The sequence below is a fragment of the Prionailurus bengalensis genome, chromosome C2 (assembly GCF_016509475.1).
Source record: "Prionailurus bengalensis isolate Pbe53 chromosome C2, Fcat_Pben_1.1_paternal_pri, whole genome shotgun sequence".
Classification (NCBI taxonomy): domain Eukaryota; kingdom Metazoa; phylum Chordata; class Mammalia; order Carnivora; family Felidae; genus Prionailurus; species Prionailurus bengalensis.
The window spans coordinates 82,662,847-82,674,846 of record NC_057350.1 but is presented as its reverse complement, the minus strand read 5'-3'; the positions used below and the strand labels follow the sequence as shown (position 1 = coordinate 82,674,846).

The 12,000-nt window shown below is 38.8% G+C and overlaps 1 protein-coding gene across 1 annotated transcript in view; it reads right to left on the bottom strand.

Moving 5' to 3' along the window:
• The window catches only part of EHHADH (enoyl-CoA hydratase and 3-hydroxyacyl CoA dehydrogenase), a 51,225-nt gene that overhangs the window by 26,648 nt on the left and 12,577 nt on the right, over positions 1 to 12,000 (bottom strand). Inside the window, exon 4 of the mRNA XM_043594690.1 lies at positions 6,733 to 6,844. Within this exon, the coding sequence (XP_043450625.1) occupies positions 6,733 to 6,844 (112 nt within the window). The remainder of the gene's footprint in view (positions 1 to 6,732; positions 6,845 to 12,000) is intronic.

Below are 12,000 nucleotides of genomic sequence, written 5' to 3'. Positions count from 1 at the left end.
AGAATCCTTTCCAGATGTCATTTTAAAGTCCCCCTAAAATTGTACAGACAACGTAAAAAGATAGGTGTATGATTCTGTTAGTTTTCTTCTAACTCACTGTGACCTTTTCTATGCAAATCAAAATCCATCATATTCTTAGTTTTTACTTCTTCTCTTCATCAAGTTAAAAATAGTGATATTTCTATAAGCAGCAGTGCTTTGGAAAAGGCAATCCTAGTTCACTTCATTTCTTTTTGTCAAAGCAGCCAGATTTCTTCCTGATTTCCCCCAAGATACACTTGCCTTCCAGACTTAATGATAAAAACAGAGACACAAAATTCCTCAATATTCCCCCACATGCTTCAATTTTTGTAAACCTTAGGCTTTACAGACTCATTTCACACTATTATAATTTCCCCATATTTTCTTCTGCTTTGCTTCCTTTCTATTTCATCTTTTGCAGAATGAACTGTCTTCTGTGCTTTGAATTTCTGTAGTCTGTTGGATGATAAGCATCATCTTAGGAATTTTACATTTAGATACTTAACATACTGTACATTCTTAAAAGTGTACTTATCATAACATTGTAAATTAAAACAATTTCTACTTTAATTTATTAAAGACAAGAAGTTTAGTATATTTAGGTTTTCTAACTACCCTTTCATAAGATTTAGAACACCCCCCCCATGATTTGAAAGAAAAAATAAGCCTTTTTTACACACATAGACTCATATTATTTTCTAATTTGGACCACATATACACAGTTTTGTATTGTGGTTTCTGTGTCTAAGAAAAGAGATCTCAATTAGCAATTCTCAAACTTTTTAATCTTAGGATCCCTTTGCACTCTTAAAAATAATGGAGGACTCCAGGGGCACCTGAGTGGCTCAGTTGGTTGAGTGTCCGACTTCGGCTCAGGTCATGATCTCATGGCTTGTGAGTTTGAGTACCACGTCAGGCTCCGTGCTGATAGCTCAGAGCCTGGAGCCTGCTTCGGATTCTGTGTCTCCCCTCTCTCTGCCCCTCCCCCGCTCATGCTCTGTGTCTCTCTCTCTCTCTCTCAAGAATAAATAAACATTAAAAAAAAAAAACACCTATAAATAAATAAATAAATAAATAAATAAATAAATAAATAAATAATGGAGGACTCTAAAAAGCTTTTATGTGGATTATTTCTTTTTTTTTTAATTTTAAAAATGTTTATTTAAACATAAAGTCACCCAGGTGCCCCTATGTAGATTATTTCTATCGGTATTTACTGTATTAGAAAGGAAAACTGGGGTGCCTGGGCGGCTCTGTTGGTTAAGCGTCCAACTTCGGCTCAGGTCATGATCTCACGATTTGTGAGTTCGAGCCCCGCGACGGGCTCTGTGCTGACAGCTTGGAGCCTGGAGCCTGGATTCGGATTCTGTATCTCCCTCTCTGCCCCTCCCCTATTCATGCTCTTTCACTCTCTCAAAAATAAACACTAAAAAAAATTTTTTTTAGTTAAAACTGAGAACTTTAAAATGTTTATTGTATTACTTTAAAATAACAACGATAAATGTTAACATTGATGTTAACATGAATAAATTTTTAATTAAAATAACTATTTTCAAAATTTTAAAAGCTTAGAGAGTGTCATTAGTTTACATTTTTACAAATTTCTTTCAAATCTGGCTTAATAGAAGACAGATGGATTCTCATTATCTGCTTCTTCATTCTATCTGTTCTGACATCATGTGGCATACAACAACCTATGGAAAATTCTAGTATACATGTGTGAGAGAATGAGTGGAAAGGCAAATAATGTCCTATTGTTATGAAAGTAGCTCTGACTTTATGAACCACCCCGAAGGATCTTAGGCATACCCAGGAGTCCCTGGACCACACTATAAGAACTTCTGATTTAGATTATCATTTTAAAGACTGTATAGAATCCTAGAATAGAATCCACAGTCTTTAAAATGATGATAATATATGACAAATGTATGACACATTCATGTACTAGGGCCGTGTATTATCTAATCTGATATATGTTATTGCTGCGTTGGAGCGTGGGTACCAAGGATCGTATATGAATGTTCCATACATTTAGCATTTATTTGTGGCTGAGTGATTTAGTTATTTAGTTATTTAGTTATTTAGTTATTATTTAGTTATTTTGAAAGTAATCTTTTGCTTTGTTTTATCCTTTGGAAGCTTGCAGGATCCATTTCCTGGAAGTTCAAAATCTTTACCAAAGTACATCAGGGAATTGATATCTCCGCATCAGTTTTTCCAGGAAAATGGTGAGCCTGCTAAAACATGATCTCTGATTCCATTTCATATCTGAAGAGTTTCTTCTATTTTTTCTTTTGGTTACTGCTTCTCACATCTTTGCTTCATGCTTTGAGAGCTCTTATTATTCATAGCAGAGACTCTGATTATATACCTTCCATATCTGCCGCCTTCCTTTACATTTTATGTATCTTTTTGTTAAATTCTTCTGACTTCACAGAATTCCATAAATGTGCCTCTGTTTATCCTCCATGTTGCTGACTGAGTTGTCTGTTTGACCATATCTTCTTTTTGTTGCTTCTAAAAGAAGGTATTTGGGCAAATGTTTTGCTTCCAGATAGTGTGTTCTTATTTAACAAATAATAGGTGTTCTTTTCTAATTTAGAATATTTTCTAAAATTGTCATTTTCTTTAATCTGTTTCATATGAATGTTTCACCCTTTTTTTTTTCAATATATGAAATTTATTGTCAAATTGGTTTCCATACAACACCCAGTGCTTGTTTCAATCTTTTAAAGTCACAGAATATCTTTATAGGTTTTGGGTTTAGTGTTAAGTTTTTGTTTGTTTGTTTTAGTCACAGAATGATACTTGCTGATATCTATTATCACTGCCTGGGAGCCCCAGCTACTAAAATTCACCCTCAACCTCTTGCTCAAATGTAGAGAAAACTCACCTGGACTTAACCCACCTGAAAGGCAGGTAGGATAAAGATGCCACTCACAACTTCTCCCCCACTATTCTAGATGGTAAGAGGCATCCCCTCAGCGTCTAGAGCCTGAATGTATCCTTGTCCTGGGAATGACCATAAAGAAATTCATGAGCTAGAGCAAAGCTCTGTGAGAACAGAGCAGCGATTTTGTGTGCTGTTCAGTGAACAAGGAGGACGAGCCATAAAAAATGAAGCAGAAGCAAGAGCAGGGAACTGTAGTTCTTGTCACTTGATCGGACAGAGAACATCAGGGAATGAATTGCAAGGTGCTCTAGCAAATCTTTTGTGGTTACTGCTAAAGATTCAGCTGTTTCCGGGTAGCATTTTCAGGCAACTGTGGAAAAGCAACGGTGGCTGCTATAATTGCTCCACTTTCCAGAATTACCTCTCTAATGGTTTTCAAATCAGAAAAGGTTAGCTACTTACTTATTAATTTCATTTAAATCTGTTTACTTATTAACTTCCTATGGGGACAGTGCCTACAAAGCCGGTGTTTTTACAACATTAACATCAGTAGGGGATCTTCAACTTTCAATAACAATTTTTTTAGCATAGTCGGTTAGGGGAAAAAAAAACAACCTTCCAAACTGAACAGCAACAGTCGTAATAGCATCATTATTAATAGCTACTGTATTAGTTTCTTATGCAAATTCCCACAAACAGAGCAGCTTAAAACAACATACATTTATTATCTTAGTTTAGGATATCAGAAGTCTAAAATAGGTCGGCAAAATTGTGTTCCCTCTGGAGGCTCTAAGGGAGAATCTGTTGCATCGTCTTTGCCCGCCTCTAGAGGCTGCCTGCGTTGCTTAGCTTGTGGCCACTTCCTCCATCTTCAGAGCCAGCTGGTAGCATCTTGTCTCCTCTCTAACCTCCTGCCCTCCTCTTCTAAGTACCCTTGTGAGGAACTGGACCAACCTGGAAAATCCAAAGTAATCTACCAGCTTAAGATCCTTAATTTAATCACACCTGCAAAGTCACTTTTCAATGTGAGGCATCATATTCACAAGTCCTGGGGATTAGGACACAGACAACTTTGGTGGGGTGGGAGGCATTATTCTGCCGACCACAGTTACCATTTATAAAATGTCTTCTATGTGTCAGGTACTGTACCAGAAGCATGTTATGTCATTTCATTATTCCTCAAGGCAACCATGTAGTTGTTTTCTGTTGAGAAAATGGAGTCTGAGAGGAGATCAGAAAACCTCTCTCCTAAACTCCAGGCCAGTCTGTCCAACTGTCTACTTGGCGTCTCCACTTGGATGTCTAACAGACCTCTCAAACGTAACATGCCCCCAGCTAAGCGCTTGTGATTCCTCCCTACATCCCACTCTGCCAGTAGCAATCTCCATCTCAAAAATGGCACCATCTTTCCAGCTGCGCAGGTCATTAGAATCATCCTTCGCTCTGCTCTTCCTTGCACATTTCACTTTTTTGATAAATCACAAAATCCTGCTGGCTCTACCCTCATAATATATGCCGAATTTGACCATGATTCACCATTTACATTGTTACCGCTCAGGTCCCAGCTCTCATCTTCTGTCCCTTGGATGACTGTAGCAGGCTTCTAATCAGCCTTCCTGTGTCTGCCTTACCTCTAATTAATGTATTTTCAACAGCCAGGGTGATCCTTTAAAAAACAAATGAGAGGGGCTCCTGGGTGGCACAGTCGGTTAAGCGTCCGACTTCAGCCAGGTCACGATCTCGCGGTCCGTGAGTTCGAGCCCCGCGTCGGGCTCTGGGCCGATGGCTCAGAGCCTGGAGCCTGTTTCTGATTCTGTGTTTCCCTCTCTCTCTGCCCCTCCCCCGTTCATGCTCTGTCTCTCTCTGTCCCAAAAATAAATAAACGTTGAAAAAAAAATTTTTTTAAAAACAAATGAGAGCATGTGACTCTGCTCAGAACACTCCGATGCCTTTCTACCTCATTGAGAAGAAAAGCCAAAGGTCTTTGTATACTCTTCAAAGCCTTACATGATGTGACTTCATCCCCTACCTCTCTTTCCCTTCCTCACTTCACTCCAGCTGTATCCACCTTCTCGCTTTTCTTTGAAACTTCCAAGTATCCTGCTGCCTCAGGGCTTTGCATTTGCTATTTATCCATGTGGAATGCATTTCTCCAGATATTGGCATAATAAGCCTCCTCATCTCTTTCAGGTCTTTACTCAGATGTCATTTAGTAGGAAAGCCTTTTTAATCCCTCCATCCCTAACATTTTATATTAAAATATTACCTACCCCTCCATCTCTAACATTTTATATTCCCACTTTGTTTTGTTTTCTCCTTAGCACTTATCTCCTTCTAACTTACTATGTCTATACATAGTAATATGTAACTTACATATATATCTAACTTACTATGTATGTATATACATATTATATACATATATATATACATATATATATATACATAATAGATAGGCATATGTGTGAGTATAAAGTTGAAGTAACTAGCCTCCAAAGTGGCTCCAGTGAGCTTCACCTCTTGGTGTTCAAGCCCCCTCCCATGTTGAATAGGGAAGACCTGTATAAATAATTTCATATATATATATTCATATTCATATATTCATATATAAAATATGAAATATATATTTCATATATATATATATATAATACATAATCAATCAGAAAAGATGGTGCATAACTCCAAAGCTAGGTCCTAAAAGATATCGCAGCTATTGCCTTGCTCTCTCTTGGATCTCTCAGTCCAGAGGTAGTCAGCTTCCATATTGTGAAGACACTCAGGCAGCTTTAGGGAGAGGTCTATGTGGAGAAGAAATGCCAACAGTCAGCACCAACTAGCCATCCATGTGAGGAAGCTATCTTGGAAGTAGATCCTTCAGCCCTACTCAAGTTTTCAGACAACTACAGCTCTAATCAATGTCTTGTTTACAACTTCATGAGAAACCCTGAGCTTAGAGTCCAACTAAGCTGGTCCCAAATTCCCGACCCACAGAAATATAGAGAGAAGAAACACTGTCAATCAAAACATGACTCTTTCTTCCAACCTTACTTCAACTGGAAATCTCTTTATAAGTCTTAGAGGATTTGGTAAATCCAGGATCTCTAAATGTTTTCTATTGTTGCATTGTTCACTTTCCCTATGGAAAGAGAACTTTCATTTGTAGCTAATATCTTAATACTTGGAAAATGAAAAATTCAGTCATTTCCACACTATAACTTCAAACCTTTCCATGACAATTCTGGTTTTAATTCTCATGTACATTATAATTTCTAAATTGAGTCTGCATATAATACACCCTATGTGAATACAAGTGTTTATGCATGGACACGTGAGCTATAATAAAATCTTACTTATAATTAGTGCTCTGTAAACACTTTCATTTAGAAGGCACATGGGGTGTCGGGTGGCTCGGCTGGTTAAGCGACCAAGTCCAGCTCAGGTCATGATCTTGTGGTTTGTGGGTTTGAGCCCACGACGGGCTCTGTGCTGACAGCTCAGAGCCTGGAGCCTGCTTCAGATGCTGTGTCTCCCTCGCTCTCTGCCCCTCCCCCCCTCATGCTCTGTCTCTGTCTCTCAAAAATGAATAAACATTAAAGAAATTTTTGGGGGGAGGCACTTACGTGTGATCTTCATGGTAATGTCTGAGAAGCTCTCAGGGAAAGTACTCCTTCCATTTTACAGATGAGAAAATTGATAGTCAAAGAAATTAAAGTATCCTCTTAAGATTACTTGAGTGGGTAATGGTCAATCCGGAATTTCTCTAAATCTTAAACCAGTTCCTCGAATTGCTCTAGACAGCTGTTGTCAGGGTTTGTACTGACCTGAGGTAATTAAATCGAGTGCAGCAGGAACTCCAATGAGTCTGGGGAGAAGCTGGGTTCCTCTTGCACCAGGAAGGAGTCCTAGTCTGACTTCTGGGAAGCCAATTTGAGCCTATTAAAGTTTGAAGGCATAAAGGTCATTAGAATGAGACAGCATGTAGAGTAAAGGGGAGGATTCCTCTGGATTTCCCACACTTTCAAAAACACTGTTTCAGGAGTTTCTGCAGAGCAATGCACACACACTCTCTCTCTTAAAATAAATACATAACAAAAAGCGAGAGTGCCTGGGTGGCTCAGTTGGTTAAGCGTCCGACTCTTGATTTTGGCTCAGGTCCTGATCTCAAGGTTCCTGAGATCAAGCCCTGCATCAGGCTCTGCCCTGACAGTGTGGAGCCTGCTTGGGATTCTCTCTCTCCCTCTCTCTGCCCCTCCCCCTACTCTCAAAATAAATAAGACACTTTAAATAAATTAAAAAATGTTTAATGTTTATTCATTTTTGAGAAAAAGAGAGAGAGAAAGACAAAGCACTCGTGGGGGAGGGGCAGGCTCCAGGCTCTGAGCCATCAGCATAGAGCCTCAACCATTGAAATCATGGCCTGAGCAGAAGTCAGACGCTTAACTGACTGAGCCACCCAGGCACCCTGACACTTTAAATAAATTAAAAAAAAAAAAAAGTTTTTACAGGGCAAATTAGTGCACACCCTCTACTTAGGTTAACAACATAAACAGAGCTGTGCTGTCCCTAAGTCTTCATGTTGAAATACATCTCTAACTTCTTACATATTTTTTTCTCTGACTCCATTGTGATCTGTTTCAGCCAACAAACGTTATATTGCCCAGAAACAGCTTTATGGAGCCCTAAAAGAGCCAGGAAGCCGAGAAATTAAAAGGAAAACTCACAGAATAGGAGAGAATATTTGCTAAGCATGTATGTAGAATATATAAAGAACTTTTCACAACTCAGTAATAAAAAGACAATCCAATTAAAAATGGGCAAAGGAGGGGCACCTGGCTGGCTCAGTCGGTTAAGCATCCGACTTCAGCTCAGGTCATGATTTCACAGCTCATGGGTTTGAACCCTGTATTGGGCTCTGTGCTGACAGCTCAGAGCCTGGAGCCTGCTTCGGATTCCAGGTATCCCTCACTCTCTGCTCTTCCCCCACTCAATCTCTCTCTCTCTCTCTCTCTCTCTCTCTCTCTCTCTCAGAAGTAAATAAAAAACATTTTAAAAATTGGCAAAGTATCTGAATAGACATTTCTCTAAAGAAGAGATACAAAATAGCCAATAAGCACATGAAGAGATGTTCAATATCATTAGCCCATCAGGAAAATGCAAATCAAAACCACAACAAGATACTATTTCACATCCAATAGGATGACTATAATAAACACACACACACACACACACACACACACACACAACACACACAATGTTACACAAATTTTCCTAGCATCATTGTTCATAAAAGCCAAGAAAATAGAAACAATTCACATGTTCACCAACTGATGAATGGATAAAGAAAATGTGGTATATCCATACAAGGAAATATTATTTGGCCATAGAAAGGAATGAAGTACTGACAAGCTACAACATGGGTGAACGATGACAACATTATGCTAAGTGATAGAAGCCAGTCATAAAAGACAACATGTTGTATGATTCTGTGTATATGAAATGTCTAGAATAGGCAAACCCATAGAGACAGAGAGTAGATTAGTGGTTGCCTAGGACTGGGGGAGAGGGGAGATGGTGGGTTACTCCTAAAGGGTATGAATTTTCTTTTTGGAATAATAAATGTTCTAAAATCCACCGTGGTAAGGGTTACACAGCCCTGTGAATATGCTAATATACCATTCAGTTGTACACTTTATTTTTATTTTTTTAAGTAGGCTCCACATCCAGCGTGAAGCCCAGTGCAGGGCTTGAACTCACAACCCCGAGATCAAGACCAATCAAGAGTCAGATAACCAACTGAGCCACCCAGGCACCCCTCAATTGTACATTTTATTTTTAAATGTTTTTTTTAATTTTTAAAAATGTTTATTTTTGAGAGAGAGACAGCAAAGGCAGGGGAGGGACAAAGAGAGATGGAGACACAGAATCAGAAACAGGCTCCAGGCTCTGAGCTGTCAGCACAGAGCCTACCGTGGGGCTCGAACCCACCAACTGCGAGATCGTGACCTGAGCTGAAGTTGGATGCTCAACTGACTGAGTCACCCAGGCGCCCCTTAAATGTTTTTTTTTGTTATTTATTTATTTATTTTTGAGAGAGAGGGAGCATGAGCAGGGGAGGGGCAGAGAGAGTGAGGGAGACAGAGAATCCAAAGCAGGCTCCGAGCTGTCAGTGCTGAGCCTGATGCAGGGCTTGAACCCAGGAACAATGAGATCATGACCAGAGCCAAAGTCAGACACTTAACTGACTTAGCCAGCCAGGCACCCTCAATTGTACACTTTAAATGAATGTATTATATGGTTTTTGAGTTATATCTCAATAAAGCTCTTACAGAAAAAAAATTAGACAGCAACTTCAGTCCAGGCAAGAGAATGAGTTCAAGCCCTTTACCACATGCCTCTCTTGGCTATTTAAAAGTGGCTAAAGTTCTGTTAGCTTTGTTACAGGTACAGGATGGGAGGAGGAGGGTGCTTTAATGCAGACTGTCATTTACCCACATTGTGATTCCAAGAGCTCCAGAATACCTGGAATATTTAAGCATTTCTCACACAAGGCATTCCTATCAGTCAGTCAAGAATTTTTCCATCACTGTTCATCCCCATCCCCTGACTTATCATTGCTTATAACTTATATCTACACTCAGTGTGCAGAAGGCATGGTAAGAGGGACACAGAAAAAGGAGCACTTAGGATATATGTCTTTATTCATAAACTCTTATAAAAATTAAAATGCTGGGGTGCCTGGGTGGTTCAGTTGACTGAGTGTCCAATTCTTGATTTCAGCTCATTTTATGATCTCAGGGTTCATGGGCTTGAGCCCCATGTCTGGCTCTGTGCTGACCCTCATGCAGAGCCTGCTTGGGATTTTCTCTTTCCCTCTCTCCCTTCCCTCCCCTGCTCTCTCTCTCAAAATAAATAAATAAACATTAAAAAAATTTAATGCTACAAGGAAATGTTAAATAAATTATGGTATATCTATAAGACAGAATTATACAGCCATTTAAAATGATATGTTTAAAGACTATTTACAATAAGCTTAATAGCAGGTTTCTTGTCAGAAACCATGGAGACCAAAAGGCAGTAGGTTGACATATTCAAAGCACTAAAAGAAAAAACATGCCAAACAAAAATTCTACATCCAGCAAAACTAGCTTTTGAAAATGAAAACAAGGGGCACCTGGGTGGGTTAGTTGGTTAAACATCCAACTCTAGATTTTGGCTCAGGTCATGATCTCATGGTTCATGGGTTCGAGGCCCATGTCAGGCTCCACACTCCCAATCCTGCTTGGGATTCTCTCTCTCCTTCTCTCTGCCCCTCCCCCATTCTCTCTCTCTCTCTCTCTCTCTCTCTCTCTCTCTCTCTCAAAGTAAACAAACAAACTTTAGAAAAATCAAAATGAAGGCAAATTAAAGCATCCTGAGGTAAAAACAAAAATTGGATTTGTTGCCAGCACATCTGCCCCACAAGAAATCCTTCACAGTGAAATGAAAGGACACTAGACAGGAACTCAAATCCATGTGAAGGAATAAAAAACAATGATAAAGGATCACTATTTAGGTAAATATAAAGGACAAATTAATATAAACTTTTCTGTATAATTCTTCTTTCCTATCTGATTTAAAAGACCCCTACATTAAGCAATAATAAAAAATCTATATGTTTTCACTCTTATGTGGATCCTGAGAAACTTAACAGAAGACCATGGGGGGGGGGGGGAGTTACAGAGAGGGAAGGAGGCAAACCATAAGAGACTTTTAAAAACTGAGAATAAACTGAGGGTTGATGGGGGGGGGAGGGAGGGGAAGTTGGGTGATGGGCATTGAGGAGGGCACCTGTTGGGATGAGCACTAGGTGCTGTATGGAAATCAATTTTGACAATAAATTTCATATTTAAAAAAAAATCTATGTTAATGGGCATACAAACGTGTAATGATACAATTTGTGATAATAACAGCATTAAAGTAGTGGGTAACGGAACCATATAGAAGCAAACTTCTTTGTATACTATTGAAATTAAGTTGGCATTAATCTGAACTAGATTGTTTTATTTATTTATTTTTTTTAACTTTTTTTTTTAAACGTTTATTTATTTTTGAGACAGGGAGAGACAGAGCATGAACAGGGGAGGGGCAGAGAGAGAGGGAGACACAGAATCTGAAATGGGCTCCAGGCTCTGAGCTGTCAGCACAGAGCCCGACACGGGGCTCGAACTCACGGACCGTGAGATCATGACCTGACCCGAAGTCGGACGCTTAACCAACTGAGCCACCCAGGTGCCCCTGAACTAGATTGTTTTAAATTAAGACGTTAATTGTAATCACCAGGACTTTCTTACCACCAGTAAGAAAATAACTCAAAAATACATAGTAAGAGAAGGAACAAGAAAATGAAAAGGGTAATAGAAAATATCTATGTAATACAAATGAAAGCATTAATGGAATAATTGAGAAACAAAAAAGATAGAAGACAAAGGAAAAAAATAGCAAAATGGCAGAAGTAAGTACTTCCTTATTAGTAATTGTGTTACATGTAAATAGATTAAACTCTCTAAAACAGATTGGCAGAATGCATAAACAAATAGGCTAAATATGATATTAGTATAAAAATGGAGTACAAATGAAATACAATATAATTCCAAAGGTAGGTTTTTTTTGTGTGTTTGTGTGTGTGTGTGTGTGTGTGTGTGTGTGTTTAGTTCATTTATTTTGAGAGAGAGCACGTGGGAGGGGCAGAGAGAAGGGAGAGAGAGGATCCAACACTAACAGCATGGAGCCCTACTTGGGGCTTGATCCCACAGATGGAACCATGAGATCATGACCTGAATGGAAACCAAGAGTCAGACACTTAACCAACTGAGCCAACAAGACGTCCCTGTAGGTGTTTTTTTTTCTTAAAGATGGCAAAGAAAAAGAAATTTTAAAAAAGCTATAAGAAAAATATATTACATAGGAAGAAGACCAAAAGAAAATAAAATAGAATATTAATAGTGGTTATTTCTGAACTGTGAGTTTATGGGGATTTTAGTTTACATCTTTATACTTTCCTGTATTTTTTAGTCTATCACAATGATCAACATTATCTTTATCATTAGAAA